We start from the raw sequence: 27,542 nt of genomic DNA, 5'->3' as shown, positions 1-27,542 counted from the left end.
ACGCATATATGAAATAGGTGAAATGCATATATGAAATAGGTGAAATGCAAATGTTTCTTATTAAAAATTTAAAAATGAGTCATACATACAAGCTATTGTATTTACTAACATGATTGAGAAGCTCTATTTTAAAGGAGCTCTTTTCTTTTTTAATAAAAAGAAATAAAGGGTCTGTTAAAATACGGACTCTTAATTTTCTTTTGTAATAATTTAAATGTAATTAATTAAGATAAAGTGGTCTTTTGTTTAAGGTTTTTTTCATTCATTAGGATGTTCTACAGCATGTAGCAGTGGTTCTGAAATCTGATTTTAATGAGATAGATAGAGAAGTACAATCTCACTGAAAAGTATTGTTAAACATACAGAATTAAGTAGATAATATTCACTTTTTTGTATTTTCTTTTTAAGGATCCTTTAGGAAAAAGGCCCAATCCTCCCCCTGTTTCTGTACCCTATTTGAGTCCTCTAGTGCTTCGTAAGGAACTTGAATCTTTGCTAGAAAATGAAGGTGATCAGGTGATTCATACATCCTCTTTCATCAATCAACATCCAATCATTTTCTGGAACCTTGTTTGGTATTTCAGACGTTTAGACCTTCCTAGTAACTTGCCAGGACTTATTCTCACATCTGAACACTGTAACGAAGGTATACAGGTAAGGTACTAACTTTGTACTTATAGTACATTGGTATATTAGGATGAGGCTTATCTTCAAGCTACTGAAAGTATACAGCAACAGTAGCTTAACAGGATAAAGATTTATTTCCCTCTCAATATAAAAGTTTGGATAGGTGGTCCAGGGATGGTACAGTGTTAGGAACCTGAGATCCTCTTTTTGCTTAGCTATGCTTGACCTCCATGTCCAAGGTTAGGGAAAAATGGATGAAGAAGAGTAATTCTTCTTTCTTACAGTTCATGGAGTTCATACTATTTCCACATGTATCCATGTGTTCAGAACTTCTGGTCATATCTAGCTGCAAAGATGAACTGTCATTTTCCCACCTGAAATTCTCACAACTTTATTTGAAAGCTCTCATATTATTTTTATTTTTCAGATGATATGATTAAAAGTTATATAAATGATTTGTGTAAGGTCACAGGCCTAATAAGTGATGAAAACTGCTACCTGACACCCAAAGCATTTCTTCCACTTGTGTTAAGATCCCTGGTTCCAGTAGAGACAGTGAGCTTCTAGCACTCTTTTATCAAATTGAATATTGAGAGACAACACTCTTCACATTTGAGGCACAACACAATCTTAAAAAAAGTATTATAGAGTCTTAAGTTGACTCATTTATTCTGAGTATTCAATTATTTGCTAATTGAAGCAAAATTAGCTGATAAGATAGTAGAAACTCTTACACTTTGTCTTACCTTAAAATTTGTTGTAATGTTGTTAACCTCTCACATGACCATGTGACAGTTACCAAGCTGACATTCCAGTACTTCACAGAGAAACCTATATGTCAGAAAATAACAAGGACATTTATCATTAGATAATTAGATGTTAATAAAAATTGATGTGTTTTTTTTTTTTTTTTGCTCAGAATTTTAGATCTAGATTTTTGAAAGAATTCATCTGTTTTATATATAATCAAGTTTCACTAGGTCCAGTGGTAATGATTATGCTTGGGATGCTAATATTTTTTATTGATCTCTTTTAGCTTCCTTTATCATCTCTGTCCCAGGATAGCAAACTTGTCTATATTCAACTCTTATGGGATAATATCAACCTTCATCAAGAACCAGGAGAACCTCTGTATGTCTCTTGGAGGAATTTTAGTAAGTAAAATAGAACTAAAGACATAAAAGTATTAATACATACAACCCAAATATCCTTTCATAGGTAAATGGATAAGCAAATTGTCATACAGTTCATGTATATGGTAGGATATTATTCAGCAACAAAAAAGAATGAGAAGGAATAGAACTAAAGAGATGATGAAAACAAACTCTTGTGCTTTGTTTTTAAAGATTTAATTAATTCAAATTGATTTGTTATTATACTGACCTGTTTATGTCAGGGCTCAAGTGTGTTAAGGAATAATTTTTTTTTGGTAGCTTGTTTGTTAAATACTATTTTGGGTATTTTGAGAGTAAATTTTATGTAATAGAAAAGTATTATAGATATGTTAGTTTAGGATTATAATTTCAGTTTAAATGGATTGATATAGTCTAAAAGATTCTGGCTTCATTTTTCCATCTTTTATATTTAGAACATATTATTATAAAAGTTTAAATGATCATCATCCTGTGTTTTGAAGCATTTTGAGACATTAAGAACAATGCAACTGAGCTGGGCACAGTAGCACATGCCTGTAATCCAGTAATTTGGGAGGCTGAAGCAGGAATCACAAGTTCAAAGGCAACCTCAGAAATTTATCAAGACTGTAGATAACTTAGTGAAACCCTGTCTCAAAATAAAAAATAAAAAGGGCTTAGGCTTGTGACTTGGTGGTTGAGTGCCCCTGGGTTCAATTCACAGTACTCCACCCGCCCCATCCCACCCCAAAAGAACAATACACCAATTAAAGGAGAAAATGGCATTAATAGGAATTTCATCGAAGAAAAGTTAAAGTGGCTTTCAAACTGTAATAGTGTGCTTGGGTCGCCATAACAAAACACCATAGTCTGGCATGCCTTAAACAATAGGAATTAAATTTCAAGAAATTAGCAAGGATCAAGGCTGAACTTCCCAGTAGGTTTGATTTTTCTTGACAAGGTCTCCCTTTTTTGCTTGCAGTGGCTGGTGCCTTTGCTGTACTCTCATGTAGCCTTTTTTCTGTGTAAATGCTTGTATGCACACAGGCACATACCTAGTTTTTCTTTCTCTTCTTGTAAGAATACTAACAATCAGTCATATTAGATAAGAACCTCCCACTCTTTATGGCCTTATTTAGCTCTAATTAATTCTTTAAAGCCCCTATTTCCAAATACAGTAACATTAGTGGTTAGGGTTTCTATGTATGAATTTGAAAGGGTGGGGGCACAATTTGTTCCCTAACACAAACATGAAAAGATGCTCAATCACATTAGTTTTTATATTTTAGTGAAATATTACTTTGTTTTTTAAAAAAGAAAAGTGTAAACTTGTACCTATCAAGTTGGCAAAAATTTTAAAGATTAAAATGTGGGGGGAAGCCAAGCATAGTGGTGTATACCTGTATACCCAGTGACTTGAGGCTAAGGCAGGAGGTTTACAGGTTTACACCCAACCTCAGCAATTTAGTGAGACCCTCCTTCAGCAGCTTAGCTTGATGCTGTCTCAAAATAGAAAGGTCTGGAGATGAAGCTCTGTGGTAAAGCACCCATGAGTTCAAGCCCCAGTACCTGAGGAAAAGAACACTGATAAACTGTTAAAATTCTAAAATAATTTATTTCTGAAGAACAGTATGGCAAACATTGTCTAAATTTAATATGTGAATGTGTTTTAACTACTCAGGGATTTTAGTGAGACAACTCTGTTATAGAAATACAATGCACAATAATGTTTACTGTGGGATTATTTATTATAATGAAAAACTTTACTGTAAATATTCAGCAAGAGGCCGGGTATGGGGGTGCATGCCTGTAATCCTAGAAGCTCGGGAGGCTGAGGCAGGAGGATCGTGAGTTCAAAGCCAGCCTCAGCAAAGGTGAGGTACTAAGCAACTCATTGAGACACCCTACCCTATCTTTACATAAAATACGAAATAGGGTTGGGGATATGGCTCAGTGGTTGAGTGTCCCTGAGTTCAAATCCCAGTACCCAAAACAAAACAAAAAACATAAAAAGATGAGTTCATACTTTCTAGGATGGCTATAATAAAAACACACACACACAAAAAAAAATAACAAGATTTGGTGAGGATGTGGAGAAATTGGAACTGGCATACATGCTGATTAGGCTATAAAAATGGTGGACAACATTTCACAGCCTTCAAAACGGTAAGCAGAGTTACCATATTCCACGCACAAAAACTCATACACAAATGTTAGTAGTAGCATTTTTCATAACAGCTAACAAATGGAAACAACTTAAATTTTCATCTTATAAATGGATAAAGTATGGTATATCCACACGATAACCCTTTTTTTTTTTTTTTTTTTTTTGGTGGGGAGGGACTGGGGATTTAACCCAGGGAGTGTTTTTACCACTGAGCTACATCCTCCAGCCCCTTTTAATTTTTATTTTGAGATAGGGTCTTTCTAAGTGCTTAGGGCCTTGCTAAGTTCCTGAGGCTGGCCTTGAACTTGCTATCCTGCTGTCTCAAACTTCTGAGTCAGTGGGATTACAGGCAAGTGCCACCATGCCCCACCCTATACTATGGCATTTTTTGGCAACAGAAAGAATAAATTACTGATATGTGCTACAACATGGGTGAATCTTGAAAATATAATAGAAGAAACAAGTCACAAAAGAGCCTAGACAGTATGATTCACTGAAATGAAATTTCCAAAATAAGCAAATTTGTAGAGACAAAAAATAGATTAGTGATTTCTTATGATTACAACTCTGTGAATATACTAAAAAATCAGATTGTATGATTTAGAAATTATTTCTCAATAAACCTGTTATTTAAAATATTGAGTTAATGGGGGAAATGGTAGTGTTGCTTATTATATTTGGATTGGGTTCCAAAGTCACAGAATAGCATGAAAACTATTCAAAGGTCATCACTTAGTGGGAAAAGAACTAAGATAGAAAACCATAGCAGCCAGGATTTCCTTTTGTTGTCATATTAGAGAAAGGTGCTAATTCTTAGAAGACTACTATTTTGGGCCAGGAATGGTGGCATATCCCTGTAATCCCCGTGACTGCAGAGGCTGAGGCAGGAGGATCCAGAGCCAGCCCCAGCAACTTAGCAAGATCTTGAGCAACTTAGAGAGACCCTGTCTCAAAATTAAAAAATAGAAAGGGCTGGGGATGTAGTTCAGTGGTTAAGCACCCTTGGGTTCAGTTTCTGATACAGAAAACAATAAAAACAACAAAAACTAATTTATTTTAGGGCTGGGATTGTGGCTCAGAGGTAGTGCGCTCGCCTAGCATGCGTGAGGCACTGGGTTCGATCCTCAGCACCACATGAATATAAAATAAAGACATCGTGTCCACCTATAACTAAAAAAAAAATTTAAAAAACTAATTTATTTTAGAGCTATATTGTATGAAAAATGCAGTATCACTTTATGATAGCACTCAGAATGAGTTCAAGGAGCTATATTAGATACATATCCCCATCTTATGCTAATATGGGTATAAATAAAATTGTAGGATTCCTGGAATTACCTGTATCATTAAAGTATTCCCTTTTTCCAGGTCAGGTACACATTTTGAATTTGTATATACTTGATATTAGTATATGATTCAATTCCATTTCTACTACTAAAAAACTTTTTATCATCTATGAAATATAAGATCTGTAATTTTTTTTCTTTTTCTTGTGGTACTAGAGATGGAACCCAGGAACACTCTACTGTTGAGTTATAAACCTAGCTATTTGGTTTTTATTTTGAGAATGTCTCATTAAGTTGCCCAGGATGGTCTTGGACTTGCTGTTCTCCTGTGTTAGCCTCCCAGGTTGCTGGATTACAGGTGTGCAACACTGCACCCAATTATATAAATATTCTTAATAGTTCTGGATGTTATGTAGTTATATATATAATTGTATATATAGTTGTATATATTAAGTATAATATATAGTTATATATATTAAGATTAGATTGCTATTTTGAATAGAAAAATACCAGGCTTAGTCAGGTAAAGATTATTCTCTTATATAAAGATATTATGAATTATGCCATAATAAGCATAATATATAATTTTATTTGTGTATAATATGTACAGTTTTTATTTTTGGAATTACATAATGTTATTAATAAAGAGGGAGTTCATACTGGGTAGACAAATAGTGACAGAATTCTGGGAAAAAAACTTCATTACTAATTGGGAAAAACTTATTCTTGTTTATTGTGTCCTTTTTAGATTCTGAAAAGAAATTATCCCTCCTGTCAGAGGAACAACAAGCAACAAGCACTTTAGTTGAAACTATTAGGCAGAGTATTCAGCATAATGATGTTCTTAAGCCCATCAATCTGCTGTCTGAGCAAATGAAGCCAGAAATGAAAAGACAAAGGTAACATCCAAAATTTTTTACTTGGTGCCCTTGATTTTCTGTTTTAAAAAATATGCCTTATTTTTAAAAATACCTTGAGTTGTAAAAGAAATGCTTATTGCCAGATATCTGATTGTTTTGGTAAGTGCTACCCGAATATATATATTCATAATTGAGCACAAATACATAATAAAAATTTCTGGTAGAATTGATTGAATTTTAGGAACTTATTGATGTCTAAAATGTACTGTTGTGTTTCGGAAGCATTACTGTTCATCAACGGAGACTTCTGTGAATTTATTAACATTGATATATATAGGTACTGCTTGTTTAGGCCCTGTGATACCCACATATATTTTCTCACTGAACCTAAAGGGGTTAAAAGTAGAAACCATTTTTTTTTAAGAGAGAGAGAGAATTTTTAATATTTATTTTTTAGTTTTTGGCGGACACAACATCTTTGTATGTGGTGCTGAGGATCAAACCCGGGCCGCACGCATGCCAGGCGAGCACACTACCGCTTGAGCCACATCCCCAGCCCCAAGTAGAAACCATTTTGATGATGATAGAAACTGTTAACTACCATAAGATGTGAAACTATCCTTTTTTTTTTTTTAGGGAAAAAACAATTTTGTACATGGGATGGAAAAATATAAATTCAAAACTTACGGATAAGGGTTAGCTCTATCACTCATTTCTTTAGAAAGTTTATAAGAATATCCAGTCAAAACCAACAGGGTATCTCCTTTGAAATGTCATCTGTACGGATTTCCAAGTATTATTGATGGCTAACGTGCTTCAATCAATACTCATTCCCATCTCAGCATAAGTGACTTTTGCAGAGGAAGTTTTGGGAAAGGGGACACAATTATATGGAGTATTACTAATGTTTCCGGAGTCCTCTTAAAGTCTCCTCACTCAATGTATCTCAGAAGTTATAGAAAAAGATTTGATCATGAAAATGAATGGATCCACTTGTAATCTCAACTGTTAGAGATGTCCTCCTCAGTCTGAGGAGGAGCTTGCTTCATGCATCAGTAGTTTACAGCAAGAAATTAATACTAGAAATGTCGTGTTATAGTTTTCTGAAGGTTCTAAAGAAAGCTGTGTGAGATGAAATTAGAATTAGCATTACCTCCTAATTTTTTCCTTTTGTAAATCAGTTTAGTTCATTAGTTTTCCCCTCATCTTTGCTTTTAATTGCTTCATGAAGCTTTTTTTTTTTTTTAATTTTTTATTTTGTATACTGCGGATCGAACTGAGGGGTACTTAACCACTCACTGAGCCACATCCCCATTCCTATTTTGTTTTTTTTTTTTTTTTTTTTTTTTTTTAGAGACAGGGTCTTACCAGTTGCTTAGCACCTCATCATTGCTTAGGCTGTCTTTGAATTCAGGATCCTCCTGCCTCAGCCTCCAGAGCCTCAGGCTTGCACTACTGCGCCCAACATGAAGCTTATTTTTAATGTTTCATTTTTTGATATTTTTAGGTGATATATCCTTTTCTATTGGATTAAATAGTTAGGAGACTATACCACCTTTCTATCACATTGTGTCCAAGGGTTTTAGACCCATGTCTGACTTGGAAAATTAATTTCTTACTTTATTGAGTGGCAAAATATCAGGAAAAAAAAACTCTGTTTTTTAAAAGTTTTAATTAGAAATTAGAGTTAAAATGGTTTTAATATTACTTAAAATGTTTTTTAAAAATTGTGGGCTGTGAATGTAACTGTGTAAAGCACTTGCCTAGCATGCTCAAGGTGTTGGGTTCAGTCTCTAGCATCAAAAAAATAAATCAGCTGGGCATGGTTTCACATGCCTGTAATCCCAGTGACTTGGGAGTCTGAGGCAGGAGGATCACAAGTTTGAGGCCAACTTCAGCAATTTAGTGAGACCCTATCTCAAATAAAAAATAAGAAAGGGGCTAGGGATATGGCTTACTGGTTAATCACCTCGGGGTTCAATCCCTAGTATAAAAGATAATAATAAGCAAATAAAAGCCATTTTTGTTTGTGGGTAGGGTTTTTTGTTGTTTTGTTTTGTTTACAGTACTGAGAATGGAATCTGGGAGTTCTGTAGCACCGCACTATATATTCAGCCTCTTCTATTTTTATTTTGATTTGCTAAATTGCTCAGGCTGGCCTCAAACTCACATGTGCCACCATGCCCAGCCATTTTTTTCTCCAACCAGCTGTTTTTAATTGTGAATGGAGTGAAGCTTTAAGTCCATTAACTCCCCCAACCCTTTTTTTTTCCTGTGGGTGTGTGTGGGTCTGTGTGTGGTGCTAGGAACTGAACCAGGGCCTTGTGCATGTTAGATAAGCACTGTACCACTGAACTACAACCCATCCCGAAGACTTGCACAGTTTGAAATACTTACTGGACACTGCATTATTAATACAAAGAATTCAGAGTACCTTTCACTCAGCATCCTTCAAAGATCTCATATACCTGTAGCATATCCAAGCCAGGATATTTATATGAGTGGGTACATAACTAGATATTTGGAAATTAATGTTTTCACTATTAAAAAAATAAAATCCTATTTCTGTATATATTTTTAAATCTATTTGCCATTCACTTTTAAAATATATTTGTTTTATAGGAGTTTATACAGAGAAATACTCTTCTTATCATTAGTGTCTCTTGGAAGAGAAAATATTGATATTGGTAAGTTGGTTAATGAGGGATTCCTCAGTCTTAATTTTATTTACTAAAATGATTTTTAAAAAATTTAGTGTTGAGCTGGGGGGTGTAGCCTAGTGAGAGATCACACTTGCATAGTGTGTATGAGGTCTTGGGTTAGTAGTGCTATTTAAAAAAAAAAAAAAAAGTAAATACTTGCCTTTAAGTGATTTCTACCTTAAAATATGTAGTTTAAACATAAATATGACTCAGTACCATTTCAAAATGCATAATTTTTGCTTTGTTAACAAATTAACATTTTTGAAAATGTCTTTCAGAGGCTTTTGACAATGAATATGGACTCGCATACAATAGTCTACCTTCAGAGGTTCTTGAAAAGTTACAGAAAATTGATGCCCCACCAAATGTTAGTGTGGAATGGTGCAGAAAATGTTTTGGAGCGCCTCTCATTTAAAGAGATTCATTAGAATTTTGATGTAGTGCTGGAGAATAAATTGAAAATATCCAAGGTTTTTCCACATCCTAGGAATTGGTGAAAACTGAAATAACTCTTTGGGACAATATACAATGAATTGTAAATAATATTGAATTATATCAAAGTGTAAAATCTCATTTAAATGCCCTGAAGTTTATTGATATTGAAGATTTTCAACTCCTGAACTGTTTCTCTGCTTCTGCTGGAACTGTTTTGGATTTCTCTATATTTGTGGTAGTTTTATAGAAACGAGAAACCATTCATCCCAGACATTTGTTAATATTTGAAGCTGCTGGGTTTGGAGAATGGGAAATGAAACTTGCCTAACCCCCAAACAAATGAAATATCTTAATTATAAGAGCTACTACTTGTGTATGACTGTAAATGTGTAGGGTTGTGTAGGTATGTGTATATTATAAGTGTGTATTTATTAAAACTCTTAGATTGCATGTTGCAATAGTTTTCTGAAAGGGGTCTCATTGTTAAATAAATGACTACTACTAATCTCATTGGTAGTCAAAATTACCTGATCTGACTTTAAATTTAATATATGCCTTCACCTTTTTAATTATGTATTACCTTGCTTAATGGATATGTTGAATATCCAGGTACTTCCTTCATCCTCTTCCCATGTTAATTTGCAAGGGCTTTAAAATGAGAAGTCAAACAGTCAAAATGAAATTAACTAAAGTTCATAACTTATGAAGCTATTTGTAAGTTTTGAGTTATGCTGAAAATGCAAAAGTGTATATTGTCTTAGGTCCTGAAGTCTTTGTTCAGGCATGTAAATTGTTGCTGTTGATCACCTTTTGAAACCTGTGGGATAAACTTGCACTGCACACTAAAGTTTTATTCTTGTACTATATTTAGATTTATATGCCTGTGAGTAAAAATGTGCATTTGTAAATAATTTTTTAGGTTGAATCAATTAAGTCTTATAACTTTAAAGCTTGAGTTTGTTGTCACTAGTTTTAAGTAAATTATGGCCTCACTTTGACATTTATCATGTTTTTTTTTTCGTTGTTAAAAATGCCCATTACAGTAAGTTTGCCTTAACTCTGCATAGTTTAAAAAGCCAGTGGTTTTATGTGTGCTTTTATAATTATGCAGACTAAATCATTTGATACACACACAAAAAAATTTATTTTCATATACTAAAGAGCACAGATTTCCCTTCTACAATGGTATAACCTTAAAAAAATTATATCTTGCACCATTTAAGGGTGAATTTGAAGTACACAAACTTTTAGTCTGAATTTATTATGAAAGGGCTAAGTGAAAAAACTAATCAGACATTATGTAAATCTACATTATTTTCAAAAATGCATCTTTTGCAGTATCTCGAGTGTAAATTTTTGCAACTTACATCTTAACACTTATGGACTGAATAAATCTTCACATTACCTTGCATATAAAAATAACAGGCTGAATAAAATAAAAAGTATTCTTAAATTTGCTAACTTGTCTGTTATGTTTTTAAGGCTCTTGGAATCTGTTTAGTATGAATCTTTGTGATCATTAGAATTCCAATATCATTTTGCTGTTTTATTAGTTTGAACTAAATCATTACCAAAGCACTTCATGTTTTAAAGTATGCTGAAGATATCTTTACATTTATATATAACCAGATCAAATTATAACTAAAAAAAAAATAACATTATTTTACAGTACTGGGGATTGAATTCAGGTGGGCTTTTCCACTGAGTTATATATGTCCAGTGTACCTCTTCCCTCGCACCGCCCCCCCCCATCTTTTTTTTTAATTTTTTTAAGTTGCAGAGGGACACAATACCTTGTTTTTTAATGTGGTGCTCAGGATCAAATCCATATGCCTCTCCGCTGAGCTACAACTCCTACCCTTTTTTCCCTAAATTGTGATACCAGGTCTTGCTAAATTGCCCCTACTGGACTTGAACTTGCAATCCTCCTGCCTTGGTCTGCATTGCTGTATCTGGCTTTATAACATAATTTAGTTATATCTCAGAACAAGTCTAACTCCTTCAATTTAAATCTATAGGGACTAATTTCTAGTACCAAATCTCTAAAAGGCTCTGTTCAGCACCTACACAAAAAGAGCACCTAAAAATGGATATGGCTCAGTCATTAAGTATCTCTGAATAGGTACTCCTGATACCCCCAAAAAAAAATTTACAGGAAAAAAGTTATCAGATATCTGAAGTATGGAAAATTTTAGAAATATATACTTTTGGAGCACTTAATCCTAATTATGGCTAGAAATAATCTTTCAAAATTAGTTGTTTAGCCAAGTCTTATGTTTTGATGTGATTTATCTTTAGTTGTATGTTGATCACAGCAACATGCATGGTTGACGTATAAGCATAAATAGGGTAGCTAATATAATTGGTACACAAATTTAACACTATTTTTTAAACAAAATATCTGTGGATTCTAATCAGAAATATCCAATTACCTAGAAAACTATAGGGGAGCCAAATGTTTTCTCATGGTTATTTGTGTTCCTTAAAGAAAGCTGGGTATTGCCTGGTGTGATGATACATTCCTGTAATCTCAGGTGACTCAGGAAACAGGCAGACTTGGAAGTCTGAGGCTATTTAAAAAAGGGGGGGGGGCTAGATATAGTTCAGTGGTAAAACACCCTGCTTTCTTTTTTTATGTTCTATGCATCACAACCAGGTACTCTCAACACAGCAGAACTCTTCACCTTGTGATTTTCCCATTATTGTCCTTTTAGGAAACTTAATTATGTTCTTTGAGCAAGTCATAGGAAACCAGAAATGAGTTATTAGATTCACTTAGCTGACTCAATGTACTGTACTATAGGAAAATACACCTCATGTGCCTTCTTAAGATACTGCTTCCCCAAGCTGGATGTAGTGGCACACATCTGTTAATTTTTAGCAACACTGGAAGATGAGGATACACAACTCAGTTCAAGGCTCAAATAAGTGAAACTCTAACCAACTGATACTGTCTCAAAAAATGATTGGCAATGTGGCTCAGTAGTAAGTGACCCTGGATTTAAACCCTAGTACCAAAAATAAATACTAGAATAAATCAATTACTGTGGAAACGAACCTGTTAAGCTTTTGTGTGATGCAGGAGACTGATCTAAGGGCCTGCTGCATGCTAGGCCAATGCTAGTGGGCCATAGTATGCCATCCTGCAAGCATTCCTTATATTGGGAGTCAACTCCTTTTCACAATATGAAAAAGAGTAAAGTTTTAATGCAGATTTGCAATTTTTTTTAAAGACAATTTGTTCACCTTCATGGAGATACATTATGTATATACCTTCAAGAAAACTCAAAACAACTTAAGGTATGACTTTCTGCAAAGGTATTATTTTATATTAAGAATCCTTTCCTGAGCCACTCATCTTCAAAAAGAAACCTTTGCTGGTCAACTAGTGTCATGTCAGTCTCTGAATTTGAAGAACATCATTTCATGCATCTCCTGTAAGCAGACTTTTTCCACTGCTTCCCTTTCTGACATGTTTTTCCATCCATTTTCTAGTTCCATGTCAAATCAGTAATGACAAGTCAAGTTTGAAGGTCTGATCTTATTTATTTGTTACTGATAAAAATTCTTATTTTTGACTGGACTCAGACTTAGAAGTAGAAGCTCTCAGAGAAGACAGCCTACGTCTCTTGGCAATCTGTTCCTGGCGTTTTTCTTTGGCTTCCTAAAGAAAATTAAAAAAAAAAAAAAAAACACAATTAAAACTTTGTCTAGGTGAAAAACAAAGATAGAAAAAGCCAGTCCTGCTTCACCCTACCCCCAAATCTTATTAAGACTTACTTTCATTCTCTTGGCCAAAAGTTTGGCATATTCTGCAGCCTCTTCTTTATTCTTCTTAGTACGCTGTTTCTTCAGAGCAATACGCCGGCGCTTGTGTTGCAGGACACGTGGAGTAACAAGACGCTGAATCTTTGGTGCTTTGGTCCTGGGTTTTTTACCTAAAAATTCAAATGACTGAAATAATTCCTCAAGAATACTTTGAGTCAGAGTATAACTTAGAAGTAAGGCATGGTCAACATGCACAAGGCCCTGGGTTCCACCCCCAACATACATAAAGCTTCTCAAACCTAGTTTTAGTTCACAGTCGCTTTGTGGAAGTGACACCTCAGGATCTTAGAGTAAATGTTCAATTGTTCAGGCTCTGCTAAATAGCTAAGCCTGTACCTTCCACAAAAGACAGGTGCCATCTTAAAAACACCTCTGTCAACTAGATCGGTTTCTAGAGACTGGGTTTCCAGAGGTGTGATTGTGGAGAAGTGCCACATTTACCAATTACATTTTCTGCAACATAAGCTTCCTGAAGGTAGACTGTCAATTCATACCATATCCCCAGCACTTAACATAGTACCTAGCACAGGGTAGGTGCCTAAATAGTTGGAACTATACACTAAGTACAGATATCCTGAAAACCAAAATCCAAATTATTCTTTTTCCAGATGTCAAGAAGACTCAACAGGATAATTCTACCCAATGAAAATACTATACCTTTGGCTGAAGAAACAATAATGTTATGCATCACTGATGCGGACCTTAGTGGTGATGGCTATGTTGCCCAACATACAATATGTATATGTATTCTTAGAATTACCATTTGCAAACGCTTGTTCCTTTATATTTAGGAATAAATATTTTTCTAATTTTCACAATTTTATTATTGTTCTTCACATTTCAAAGGAGGAGTCAGAGGACCAGAAGTTAAATCTATTTCAGTAGATTAAAAAAAAAAAAAAAGCATTTATTTTTTCTGTAGGCCAAAAAAAAAAATCCCTCAGAATCTCTAATGTGACAAATTCCTAAAAATTAAGCAGGTCCAAATTGCATAATATCTCCTACCTTCCTTGTTTAAGGGTTTTCTGACAACATATTGACGGACATCATCTTCCTTAGAGAGATTGAAAAGTTTGCGGATTCTACTAGCTCTTTTGGGTCCTAGTCTTCGAGGTACAGTAGTATCAGTAAGTCCAGGAATATCCTTCTCTCCTTCAAAGAGAAAATTAACAGAAATATCTTAATCCAACAACCTCCTTATACTGCAAACGAAAAAGTATTTGGACAACCAGCTTTAAGTCAATTTCAATAAAAAGCAAACATAAACCTTACCTTTTTTTACAATAACCAAGTTGAGAACGCTCAGATTGGCATCCACAATGCAACCTCGAACAGATTTGCGCTTTCTCTCTCCAGTTCGCCTGGGTCTATAACATGAGTGCCCCTTACTCAGTAGAAGGCGAACACGGCCATGGGTCAAGACACCCTGCTTCATGGGGAAACCTTGTTTGTCGTTCCCACCACTGATTCGGACCACATAACCCTGCAGGAAAACACCACACATGTAACATTTCTATTCCAAATTTATTCAATTCAGTGTTTTGGCCTTTATTGACCGACACCTCTTTTCTAGAGAAGTATAATTCAATAAGACCAATTTAAACTTCTGATCAAAGTTTTGTCTGTATTTCCAACTTGTCAAGTGCATTGGCAAACTCATTTACATACTACAGAACCCCAACAGGTGATAGCTCTACTTCACAAAGTGATAACCCAGGTCAGAAAACTAAAGCGGCAGTTCAAACCCCATTCCAAACACCAATTCCCAGAGCGTGTCACAGTCGTGACAATGCCACAGTTAACTTTTACCTTCCATTCTTCACCCAGAGCATCCGCAGCAACTTCTGTGGCCATACGCTTCTCATAAAAAGTACGAAGTTTGCGTTCATCGTCCACTTCAATGAGTTTCTGACAGCCAGTGGCTGGGAAGGAGATATTCAGCTAGAATTAAAAGTAGAAGGAAAAATTACACAAGTAACTGCAGAACTCCCCACAACGGCAATAACATCACAAGCCATTCATGCCAATCTCAATCAGTAATACTTGGTGATTTTACTCATCATAAGCCCATGTTAAGAATGATGCACGCCAAGCAAAACGCTAACAGGGCACGTTTTCCCTGCGGCCCTGAGAAATGACTGCGAGGCCTAAGGCTCCCGTCATTACCGTCACCGTACAGGGAGCCCGACTTAAGTAAAAGAGTTAAAAATAACAGGATAGGTCGAGCACGCCGCCAGCATCTGTGCCGGCTGGGCGCGGGAACGCCACCATGGCGCTCTCAGAGCTACACAACTCCGATCGTAATCGTCCGCCATCCGCTTTCCCAAAGAGCTCTGGCCCAAGAAGTGCACACGTTATCCTGCCTTACACCCTTCTCCATTTGGGGCCAGGACCTTGGTTTGCTGGGACTGACGCAGTGTTCTAAGATTCGATCCAAGTTCCCGAAGCCTAGATCAACACCCGCCACAACAACCTACCTTCATCTTGGAGCAGCTGATCGCCCACAAGGCGCCACGAAAAAGAGGCCCGACTTCCGCTTAACCCAGGTCACATAGCGCTTTCAGCACTCGCGAGATTAGCAGATGCTTGAGTGAGCGGAAGTGAACATGCACTTCCGGGGCGAGGTTAATCAGCGCTGAGAATGTGAACTCGCCGGCATGCTTGTCCGATGAGGTGTTGCAACCTCTTGTGAGAGACCCTTCACTGCCTAATCTTTTCTGCTCTCTCCTGCACATTGTAGCTGGGTCACTGCGGAGGCCCAGCTCGGCCTCTGACAGTCTTTGTCTGGTGCTACCAAAGGCTGGACCAGAACTTGACTCCTCTTGAACTGTGTTGTCTTTCAGGCTCTGACTGGAAGGTTTCCAGCTCCGGAGCGTACTCTTCTGCTGATACCGGCGAATCACAGCAAGAAATTCTGAAAGCAGCGCTTTGTTATTCCTTGAAACACCCGCTTGGCTTCTCTAACTGCTCTGTAATCTTCCCTTTCCTATGATAGAATGACATCCCAGTCCCTCTGTCGCATAATCAGCAGGCACGATTACACCAAGTCCAGACAACATTGGATACCTCCAGAAGTTTCCCTGCTTTCTCTCCTGCCGCTGATCATTTTCTTTTTTGGGAGTGGGGGTGGGAGTTGAACCCAGGGCTTCCACTGAGCAACATTTAACAGCCTCTGCGATCTTTTCCAATCGTAAAATTGCTTGACTTCTCTGCTGGAAATGTTCGTTTTTGCTTACCCACTGTACTTAAATACTGTCAAACTCCTTACCATGACCTCATAGACTTTCCCGTCTCAAACTCACCTTTTGTTACCAGCTAATGCTATGGAGGATTCTCAGATTAAAGGTACCCTTTATGAGAATCCTAACCACACTACTTGAATAGGACTCACCTTTATTCTCTAGTATAGAACTATTTTCTTTTATAATACTTAAACATGGTTCCCCATAAACGATTTGTTTATGATCTGTCCTCTGTACTCATGTCTTTTCTTCATTCTGATACACTCAAGACGCAGCTAACTCAGTAAATATTTATCAAATGCTTATAATCCCGCCTCACGTGTGCATTAGTTTCATGGGATGTGGTATTATGGAACGAGCCAGCAGAGGGAGAATAAATGAAGTAAATCTTCGAAAAGCAATGGTGTAACTCAGTAGTACAGAAAGAACGTAGGGAAAAATATCGTACATTTGATTAGTCTTCCAGAAACGTTCCTACGAGAATAAGGCTGGGAACCCAGGTGATTTAACTCTGAAGCCCACACTTCTAATCAGTTCCCTGAAGGAACATTTATTGTTTATTACATTGAACTCCATACTGTGTTCTCCAAGGGGGAAAAAAAAAACAAACCTGCATTTTAAGTAAAGAAAAATAATTTTTGTTTTCCGAGATTATTACATATTGTCTTCTTCCATATCACAAAGTTTTTGAGTTTAGGCTTGATTCAGATTCAAAGTGGAAAGATTCTATGAAATCCTATTTTGTCACTGACATTAATGTAAAGAATTTTGGTGAAATTATGCATTTTAAAACCGATATATGTAAGTAATTTTTTTGGTTTTGAGGGGACAAAATTGACATGCCAAATTTTCATATTTTTACTTTATTTATTTATTTATTTATTTATTTTTGCTGTGCAGGGCTTCACAAATGCTAGGTTACACCCCCAGATGGACAAAATCATTTTAAAAAATTTTTTGGGTGGGGGGCTGGGGATGTGGCTCAAGCAGTAGCTCACCCGCCTGGCATGCGTGCAGGGCTGGGTTCATTCCTCAGCACCACATACAAAGATGTTGTGTCCACGGAAAACTAAAAAAAATAAATATTAAAATTCTCTCTCTCTCTCTCTCTCTCTCTCTCTCTCTCTCTCTCCCCTCTCTCTCATCTCTCTCTTAAAAAAAAATAAATTTTTTTTTTTGTTTTTAGTTGTAGATGGACACAATAACTTTATTTTATTTGTTTTTATTTTTATGTGTTGCCAGGGATTGAACCCAGTGCCTCACGCATGCTAGGCACAACCCCAGCCTGGACAAAATCATTTTAATTTTTTTTTAATATTTATTTTTTCGTTTTAGGTGGCACAATATTTTTATTTTATTTTTATGTGGTGCTGAGGATCAAACCCAGTGCCTCGCGCATGCCAGGCAAGCACGCTACCACTTGAGCCACATCCCCAGCCCAACAAAATCATTTTAAAAAGAAAAATTCAGTGGCGTTTACTACTTTTATGATGTTGTGCAACCCCTACCTCTATCTAGTTCCAAAATATTTTCTTCACCCTATAAGGAAACCTTATACCTCATTAAGCAGTTACTGTCCATTTACCATTTTCACCAGCCACTGGTAACCACTAATGGATTTTCTGCCTGTATGGATTATGGATTTGCCTATTCTGTATATTCCCTGTTACTAGAATCATACAATATTTAACCATTTGCACATACCTTCTGATGTTTTTGAGGTTCATCCATGTTGTAGCATGTATCAATTTCACAGTCCTTTTTGTGGCTAAATAATATTCTGTATGTATAGACTGCAGTTTATCCATTTATACATCGATGTACATTTGGACTGTTTTCTTCTTGACTATTGTGAATTAGGTTGCTATGTTTGTGTATCTGTTTTCAGTACTTTTGGGTACATAACTTAGGAGTGAAATTGCGGGATCATATAATAATTCTGTGTTTAACTCTCAGAGGGAACTGCAAAACTGTATTCCACCACACCTGAACCATTTTATATTCCCACCAGCCATGTAAGAGGGATTCTGTTTTCTCTAACTCAGGGCCAACACTTGATATTTTGTTTTTGTTTTAATCATATTCATCCTAATGGGTGAAATAATGATACCTCATTGTGATTTTAATTTGCATTTCCTTAATGACTAATATGTTGTTTTTTTCATATGTTTGTTAGCCATTTGTATATATTCTTTGAAAAAATGCCTATTCAAGCTCTAACTATTCTCCCTTTTGGCTCTAGGTTTTGTTTCTTTGTTTTTGATTGAACCCAGGGGCACTTTACCACTGAACTAGGTCCTAGCACCCCAACCCACCCCCTCATCCCCCCACACCCCCCACCCGCGCCCTTTAAATTTTAAGACAGGGTCTGACTAAATTGCTTGGTCTGGCCTCAAACTTGTAGTCCTCTTGCCTAGGCCTCCAGAGTAGCTGGGGTTATAGGTGTGTACAGCTATGCAGCCGCTTAGCTCTAGTTATTCTTATTGAAGTAGTTTAGTTAATGTAAGGCAAAGAGCAAAGTCTACGACTATGCCTTGATTTCTTTTATCTTTTTTTGTGGTGCTGAAGATCAAACCTTTATTTATTTTTAAATTTTTATTTTCTTCAGTACTGGGAATTGAACCCAGGAGCTCTCTACATCTGAGCTACATCCCCCAATCCTTTTTTTGAGATAGTGTATCATTAAGTTGCTGGACTGGAATTTGTGATCCTCCTACCTTAACCTTCTCATTCATTAGGATTACAGGTGTACACATGTGGCTCTTAACATAAAATTTATCATCTAAATCATTTATTAAGTGTACACATCATTAATGTTAAATATATTCACATTGTTGTGAAACAGTCCTCCAGAACACTTTCATCTTGCCAAAGGGAAACTGTATGCTTTAAACACCTCCCCCTGTCCCTGCCTCCCTTGCAGCCCTTGGTAACCATTCTCTTTTCTGTCTACAATTTTGATTACTCTGAATACTTCATATAAGTGGAATTAAACAATAGTTGTCTTTTTATGCCTAGCACATTTCATTGAGCATGAAGTCTCCAAGGTTTATCCACATGACAGAATTTTCTTCCTTTTTAAGGCTGAATAAATTCTGGTGTAGTAATTCATTTGTCAGTGGACATTTGGGTTACTTCCATTTACCTCCTAGCTATTGTTAATACTGTGGATAATGCTGTTGTGAAATTGGGTGTGAAACTATCTATTTGAGACTCTGCTTTTATTTCTTTTGTATATATGCCCAGAAGTGTGATTAGTGGATTAAATGGTAGTTCTATTTTTAACCTTTGGCGGAGCCTCCATGTTTTCCACAATGGCTTTACCAATTTACTATCCTACCAAAAGTATGTAAGAAATTGTTTTAGTTAGCCTTTTGCTGCTGAGACCAAAAGACCTGACAAGAACAATTTTAGAGGAGGAAAAGTTTATTTGACGCACACATTTTCAAAGGTCTCAGTCCATGAATAGCCAATTCCTCTGCTCTGGGCTCAAGGTAAGCCAAAATATGGTAGAAGGGTGTGGAGGAAGAAAGCAGCTCAGGACACAGCAAACAGACAGCGAAGAGCAAACTCTGCTCTGCAGGAACAAAATACCCCAAAGGCATGCCCTTAGTTACCTACCTCTTCCAGCCAAACCCTACCTGTCTACAGTTACCCCACCCATTTAATCCACCACTGATAAGATTAAGCCTCACATGACTCAAATCATTTCACCTCTGAAAATTCTTATATTTTCTCACATTAGCTTCTAGGGGATATCTCATATCTAAACCATACAGGGGTCTTTGCCGATTTTAAAATTTGGAGTGTTTGTCTTTTTGAATCATAAGAGTTCTTTATACTAGGCCCTAGATATATGAAGTGCAAATAATTTTTCCTATTCTTTAAGTTGTCTTTTTGGTTTCTTGATGCCAAATGTTTTAATTTTGATGTTCTTTTTTTCTAATTTTTATTATGGATCATGCTTTTGGTGTCATTTAATAATACATTGTCTAATGTACTATATATTTCAGAGAAGCTAGAAGAAAGGATATTGAATGCTTTCACCATAGAGAAATGATGTTTGAGGCAATAAAAATGCTTACTTGATTTAAACATCATAAAATGTGCACATGTATTAAGAAGCATCACATAATACCATAAATATGTACAATTTTATGTGTCAACTTATAAAGTACATTGCCAAATTCATAATCATAAAAATTCATCCCTACAATTTCTTTTCTTTTTCTTTTGGTACTGGTTGCTTAGGGCCTGACTAAATTACTGAGCCTGATTTGCTGAGATTATAGGCATAGGCCACCATGCTCAGCTCTAATCTAATTAAAATGTATCTCTACCTTATGGTTTTAGTTCTTACATTAGGTCCTTATGGATTTTGAGTGTGCTTTTGGTTTTGTTTTTGATAAGAAGTCTTATCATGTTGCTTAGGCTTGCCTCAAACTCCTGTATTCAAGCAATCCTCCTGTCTTAGCCTTCCAAATGAACTACAGGCATGTACCATTATACCCAGCTGAGTTAATTTTTTTAATATGGTGTGAGTTGGGGTGTCCAGTTTCATTCTTTTGCATGTCGATATCTACTTATTCCAGCATCATTTGTGGAAGAGACTCTCCCTCACTGAATGATTTTGGCACTCTTGTTGAAAATCAATTGCCATAGTGGTAGGGGTTTATTTCTGGATTATCAGCTCTGTTTCATTGCTCTATATGTCTATCCTATGCCAGTTCCATACTGGTTTTTCTCTTTCTCATTGTTTTTAGTTTAGGTCTCTTTATGTTGCCCAGGCTAACAAAGAATTTGCAATACTCCTTCCTCAGCCTCCTGAGTAGCAGTGAATACAGGCACATGCCATCATGCGCAGCTTCTGTTGTACTGATTAGTTTTGTAGTAAGTTTTAAAATAAGGTAGTGTGAGTTCTTCAACTTTGTCCTTTTACAAGGTGGGTATAGCTCTTCAGGATCCCCTGCAGTTCTATAAGAGTCTTAGGATCAGCCTGTCCATTTATGCAAACATGAGTTGGAATTTTGATGAGTATTACATTAAATCAGTAGATCATTTGGGGGAGTATTGCCATCTTTAAATATTAAGTCTTCCAAACCAAGAACACAGGATATCTCTCCAGCATTGGTTTCTTATTGAGACCTTCCCTAAAAAAATAAAATGGGCTGGGATGTAGCTGCATGGTAAAGTGGGGTTCCATCCCCAGTATTGAAAAAATTAAGCAATGTAAACAACTGATTTTTAACGTTGATTTTATACCCTAAAAGTTTGTTGAATTTTTTAATCAGCTCTAATAGCTTTCTTAGGGCTTGAGATTTTCTACATATAAAATCATGTCATCTGCAAATAGAAATTAGTTTTACATTTTGCTTCTCAATTTGTAGGCTTTTATTTATCTTTCTTTCCTAGTTGTGGCTAGAACTTGTAGTACAAGGTGGAATAACAGTGGTGAAAGTGAGAATGCTGTATATGCAGTTTGATTATACATTTTAGAATTATCTGAAAACTTTTAAAGAATATAAACAACAGCTGGGATTTCACTTCCATTGTCTATATTGTCTTTTCATTAATATAGCTGGAATTTTTAAAATAAAAACTGCATTTACAAATCTATTGAAAGCTTTTTTAAATATTTATTTTTTAGTTGTAGTTGGACAAAATACCTTTAATTTATTTATTATTATGTGGTGCTGAGGATTGTACGTGCTAGGTGTGCGCTCTACCACTGAGCTACAACCCCAGCCCTACTGAAAGTTTTTAACTGATGGATATTTGGTATCTGTGTACTTTCTGATACATAAGTGGCTTACACTAAATTTTGTCTTGAAAATTGCCATTGCTCCCAAGAGACTTGGCCATGTGTACCATATTTAATTGCTTTGTAGTGTGTGACAGGCAATCTTGTGCATATATGACAACTTTTTACTTAAAAATGCATCACCAACTTAATAATTTTGAACATATGTTCATCAAGGAATAACAGTACAGATTATGTAAAATTTACCTCTTGTGGTACTGCTCTTTCAAGTAACTTAATTGCATTAATAGCAAATGATTAGAACAATACAGTAAACAACCATATCACAACTTACCTCTCTGCTTTGTGGTTGAGAAATTCACTTGACACTGCTTTAAGATTTGCTTTGATTTTTAAAATACCAAAAATAAAGGAATTTGAGTCTTAGACTGAGAAAACATGGTATGTTGCAGTAAGAAATGAGAACAGGCTGGGTGTAGTAGTGTGCACCTATAGTCCTAGCTACTCTGGAGGTGAGCTCACCTGAGCCCAGGAGTTCAAGGCCAGCCTGGGCAACACAGTGAAATAAATATATACTAACATAATCAAAAAGAATGATGAAGGTCTCTATGAATAAATATGTAGTTATTTCCCAGGTATATTGTTGAGTAAAAAAAGCCAAGTTACCCTTTTTTTAAGAAAGAAAGAAAGGGGTTAATCAGGGATGTATTTGTTTCAAAAGGTACCTAAGAAGGATAAAAGAAACTAAATTATTTACCTTTAGTGAGTTCAATAGATAAGGATAGAGATAAGACTTCCCTGAGTACTCCTTTTTTATGACTTCTGTGTAAATTGTTGTAAAACTTTTTTTTTTTTGCAAATTAAAAGGGTAAAAGATAAAAGCATAAAATTGAATATAAAAAGAAACAAGTTTGTCTAACAATGTGTATAAAATTGGAATAACAATCAGATGAAAATAAATTTTAAGAAATTAAAAAAATTAGTTGTAAATGGACACAATACTTTTTTTTTTAAAGAGAGAGTGAGAGAGAGAATTTTTAATATTTATTTTTTAGTTTATGGCGGACACAACATCTTTGTTTGTATGTGGTGCTGAGGATCAAACCCGGGCCGCACGCATGCCAGGCGAGCGCGCTACCGCTTGAGCCACATCCCCAGCCCCTGGACACAATACTTTTATTTTAGTTATTTTTATGTGGTGTTGAGTATCAAACCCAGTACCTCACATGTGCTAGGCAAGCATTCTACCACTGAGCTACAACCCACACTCAAGAATATAATATTTTGATTATACTTCCCTAGTGGGGGATATGTTGTAATAACCAAAAGAACTGCAAGGGTATCATGAATGTTACTTAGTAAGTTTATTAATTTAGCTGTGTTAGTCTCACAATTCTGAATTTTTGGTATATTATAAGATAGAGCAAATAATTGTTGTCTTAGACCCAGGATTTCCACTGTGGTATACAAATATGTAGACAATACTATAAAAGTCCCATCATGTTGTTTTTGAATCAGAAATGTCAGTCAATATTCATATTTTAAAAAATAAAAGATTATATTGTTCTTAGCTTGTTTGATAGGGCCTAGTAGCAGTTATGCCCTAACAATAAGCACATGTAGGACCCAAATCTTGTTTTTTAAATACCATGCCTCAAAAAATAAGAGTTCTTTAGAGAATTTGGTTGACTGGGGCAACCAAAAAAATAAAATAAAATAAAATAAAAAATCTAGAATATTTGTGTGGGAAAGAAAGGTATCTCAAAGACCAATGATTGATATCAAAAGAACAAATAGGTACAGGTATTCAGACTCTAAATACAAGAAAACTCATCAAACGAATCCAGGATATGCATTCTTCTACAAAACAACTGACATTATTATTATAAATTATTTTATAGTACAGGTGATTGAACCCAGGCCTCATACATGCTCTATACTACTGAGCTACATCCCCAACCCAAGAAAACTGACTGGATCTTAAAAATTAGTATCATAAAAGGTAAAGAAGGGATGGGACTGTCCTAAATTTAAAATATCTAAAGGGACTTAATCAGTGAAAGACATTAATTTTTATTAGATTATGGATAGTGTAAGGATGGGAAAGAAAGCTTAAAAAGACATTTTAGGGGGCACTGGGGTTGTGGCTCAGTCGCCTAGCATGTGTGAGGTGCTGGGTTCAATACTCAACACCACATAATAATGAAATAAAGGTATTGTGCCCAACTACAATTAAAAAAGAAAAAAAAGACATTTTAGGGTCAATTGGTAAAAATTAAAATAGTATAATAGTTTATATTATCAAAATAGATTTAATTTTTAGGTGCAAGTATGATTTTGAGGTTATATTTAGAATCTCTTTATTTTTAGGGGATTCATACTTAAGTATTTAGAAATGAAATATCGTGTTTGCAATTTGCTTTCAAATGGTTCAGGAAAAAATAAAGATATACAGTTGTCCCTCAGTATATGTGGGGGACTGGTTACAGGATCCCCTGTGGATAACAAAATCCATGGATGCTCAAGTTTCTTACATAAAGTGGGATTGTGTTTGCATGTAACCTGTATACTTTAAATCATCTCTAGTTTGCTCTTAATAATCTAATACAATGTAAATGCTATGTAAATAGTTGTTCTACTATATTTAAGAAATAATGACTTGTTCAGTACAAATGCACTGTTTTTCACATATTCAAGGTAGTTGTATCCAGACATGCAGATTCCAGTGATATGGAGAGCTAACCATAAATAGAAAATCATCAACATAGTGCAGAAGTGTTCATTATGTTCTTTACACTTTTCTTTGGATATGAATTTTTCAGTCAAAAAATTAAGAAATAAAGATTTAAGAGATGGAATGGATAACACTTTATAATAGGAAAGGGAATGGAGAAGAGGATAAGGTCCAGAATGACAACTAGATTCTGGCTTGTCACCAAGGTGCCATCACTGATATGAGTGGGGAACCCTGAAAGAAGAGCAGGCTTACAGAGTGCAGTGAAAGTTTGTTTTGGACACACTGACTCTGAAGGGTCAGGGGATAAAGTAGAGACATCCAGTAGACTGTTGGTTTTAAGGTTTCGAGGTTGGGTGTTTGACACAATGAATGAGGTGGTATAAGCAAGAGCCTGTGTTAGTTTTCTAGGGCTACGATGATAATATACCACAGGTTGGGTGGGTGAAACAACAGAAATTTTATTTTCTCACAATTTGGAAGACTAGTATTCCAAAATTAAGATGTCAGCAAGGTTGGTTTCTTCTGAGGTCTCTTTAGCTTGTCAGTGGTTATCTTCTCTGTGTCTTTTTGTTTATGGTTCTTATTCTGTGTGTCTGCATCCTAACCTCCTTTTTTATTTAAAGTAAGGACACCAGGGGCTGGGACTGGGGTTAAGTGGTAGGCACTTGCCTAGCATGTGAGAAGCCCTGGGTTCGATCCTCAGCACCACATTAAAAAAAAAAAGTGAACAAAATAAAGGCATTGTGTCCAATTACACCTAAAAAAATAAATATTTAAATAATAAAATAAGGACACCAGTCATAGTGGATTAAGCCCACCCCATGGCCTCGTTTTATTTATTTGTTTATTTTTCCCATGGCCTCATTTTAACTTCTGTTTGTGTGTACATGGTGTTGGGGACTGAATTCGGGGCCTCATGTGTGCACTCTATCATTAAGCTACACCCTGCCCCCTCATTTTAACTTAACTACCTCTTTAAAGACCTCATCTCCACGGGCTGGGGTTGTGGCTCAGCGGTAGTGCACTTGCCTGACATGTGTGAGGGACTGTGTTCGACTCTCAGCACTGCATATGAATAAATAAAATAAAGGTCTATCAACAACTAGGAAAAAAAAATCTTAAAAAATCAAAAGACCTCATCTCCAAATACAGGGGCAAACTGGGGTACTGAGGGTTAGAACTTCCCCAGGTAAATTCTTGGGGGGACATAATTCAGCCCATAAGAGGGCCTAAGGGCAAAGTCTCTTAGTCACAGGATCTTGACTAAACAAAACACTTTTCTGTATTAAATAGTGTTTTTAGAATTTAATTGATATGTGGTGCTGAGAATCAAACCTAGTGCTTCATACATGCTAGGTAAGCGCTCTGCCACTGAGCCACACCCCAGCCCTAGAATAGTCTTAAAAGCAATCAGTAAAGGTAAATTTATCCCTTTAATTACATGAGTTTTTCCAAGTGTTTTGAAAAACAGAAATATGCTTCAAGGAGAGGTAGAAATACAGAAAGGAAGACAAGTAGTAAGGGAAGAAATGAATTTGAGTTTCAGTAAGCTGTTTCCTTTCTGGCCCAAGTCAAGGAAACAGGAAGAAAAAAATCATTTTACACAGACAAAAAACTAAGTTTTAAGGACAATTTCTACTTGTAAGGAAGAAACATTTTAAAACATGCCACACTGTTTTGGAAACGGAAGTTAAAGAAATGAAGCTAGGAAAACTCTTGGCTTATTTCTGCAGCTATCTCCAGGAGCAACAGTTATGGATTTTTTAACCTTGGGTCAGAGACTAAGGGATGTTTTTGCAGAGTTGTGGTAAACAAGATCTGGCATATATTTATTGAAGATTTGGTAGTGGGCAGGAGGAAGGGATGACAGGGAAGTGCAAGAATGAATTTTTTTATCATATCAAGTCACTATATCATGGCAATTTTCTGCCCCATGTATTTTTTTTTGGGGGGGGGTGCATAACAGGGCTTGAACTCAGGGGCACTCGGCCACTGAGCCACATCCGCAGCCCTATTTTTGTATTTTATTTAGAGACAGGGACTCACTGAGTTGTTTAGCTCCTTTTGCTGGGGCTGGCTTTGAACTTGTGATCCTCCTGTCTCAGCCTCCTAAGCCACTGGGATTACAGGTGTGAGCCACTGCAACAGGCTCCATGTATTTTTTATTTTTTAACTGTTATGTGATCTTGGTCAACTTATTTCTTTCTTTGTGCCTTATCATCTCCATTGGGTAAATGAAGACGATACCTTCTTCATAGAACTCTTGTCAGGGATCAATGAACCAATACCTGAAAAAAGTGAAACAGTTCCTAGTACATAGGAGACTCTCAATGAATATGAATTATCTTCATTATCACTATTACTACCACTGCCATCATCATTGTCATTGCCTCAGTGCCATGACTTTGCTCATGCTGTCTCTGTTGGCAGTGCTTTCCTTCCTTTCACCTCTACATTTGCCTGGTTTAAATTATGCAGCTTCTGAGGATTTCAACCCACATTGACCTTGCTGCAGGGAGGGGATGGAAGCCTGAACCTGATGCTGAGGTGTTCTGGATTCGTTAAGATGGTAGACAGCCATGGAGAGAGTCCTCAACAATGCTATTCCACCGACATGTGCTGAACACCTAACTTTATGTCAATACCAAGCTAGGAGCGAGAAATGGAAATGAAAAGTAATGATCTTTGCTTTCAAGGAATGTCTTATCTAATGGAATAGGAAACATAAAAGCAGATAGATACAACAGAGGAATTTAGGTGTGTT

General features: G+C 36.0%; 2 protein-coding genes across 6 annotated transcripts in view; one reads left to right on the top strand and one right to left on the bottom strand.

Moving 5' to 3' along the window:
- DENND4C (DENN domain containing 4C) overlaps positions 1–27,542 on the top strand; it is a 124,047-nt gene that overhangs the window by 90,202 nt on the left and 6,303 nt on the right. For all 4 annotated transcript variants that reach the window (XM_081278218.1, XM_081278217.1, XM_081278219.1 and 1 more), the window contains 5 exons: positions 409–654; positions 1,664–1,781; positions 5,962–6,112; positions 8,696–8,760; positions 9,054–10,292. In XM_081278218.1, the coding sequence (XP_081134344.1) occupies positions 409–654; positions 1,664–1,781; positions 5,962–6,112; positions 8,696–8,760; positions 9,054–9,190 (717 nt within the window). In that variant the 3' untranslated portion in view covers positions 9,191–10,292. The remainder of the gene's footprint in view (positions 1–408; positions 655–1,663; positions 1,782–5,961; positions 6,113–8,695; positions 8,761–9,053; positions 10,293–27,542) is intronic.
- Positions 12,718–15,671, bottom strand: RPS6 (ribosomal protein S6). 2 transcript variants are annotated; one of them, XM_081278345.1, is made up of 6 exons: positions 15,516–15,671; positions 14,848–14,979; positions 14,311–14,521; positions 14,044–14,190; positions 12,991–13,148; positions 12,718–12,874 (listed from the first exon to the last, which is right to left on the bottom strand). In XM_081278345.1, the coding sequence occupies exons 1-6, from the start codon at positions 15,519–15,521 to the stop codon at positions 12,779–12,781; spliced, it is 750 nt and encodes a 249-aa protein (XP_081134471.1). In that variant the 5' UTR covers positions 15,522–15,671; the 3' UTR covers positions 12,718–12,778. The 2 variants fall into 2 exon arrangements, with proteins under 2 accessions (XP_081134471.1, XP_081134470.1); XM_081278344.1 differs by lacking the exon at positions 15,516–15,671 and adding an exon at positions 15,407–15,433.

This window comes from Spermophilus citellus (genome assembly GCF_964194105.1).
Source record: "Spermophilus citellus genome assembly, chromosome: 2".
Classification (NCBI taxonomy): domain Eukaryota; kingdom Metazoa; phylum Chordata; class Mammalia; order Rodentia; family Sciuridae; genus Spermophilus; species Spermophilus citellus.
Note: the sequence above shows the minus strand (reverse complement) of the source record. Positions and strands in the feature narration are given on the sequence as shown.

Coding starts and splice junctions, on each gene's coding strand:
- RPS6 (XM_081278344.1), bottom strand. Junction 14,522..14,847: donor CTCTGGGTGAAGAATGGAAG/GTAAAAGTTAAC, acceptor GTTTTCCTGCAG/GGTTATGTGGTCCGAATCAG. Junction 12,875..12,990: donor TTTTGGCCAAGAGAATGAAA/GTAAGTCTTAAT, acceptor AATTTTCTTTAG/GAAGCCAAAGAAAAACGCCA.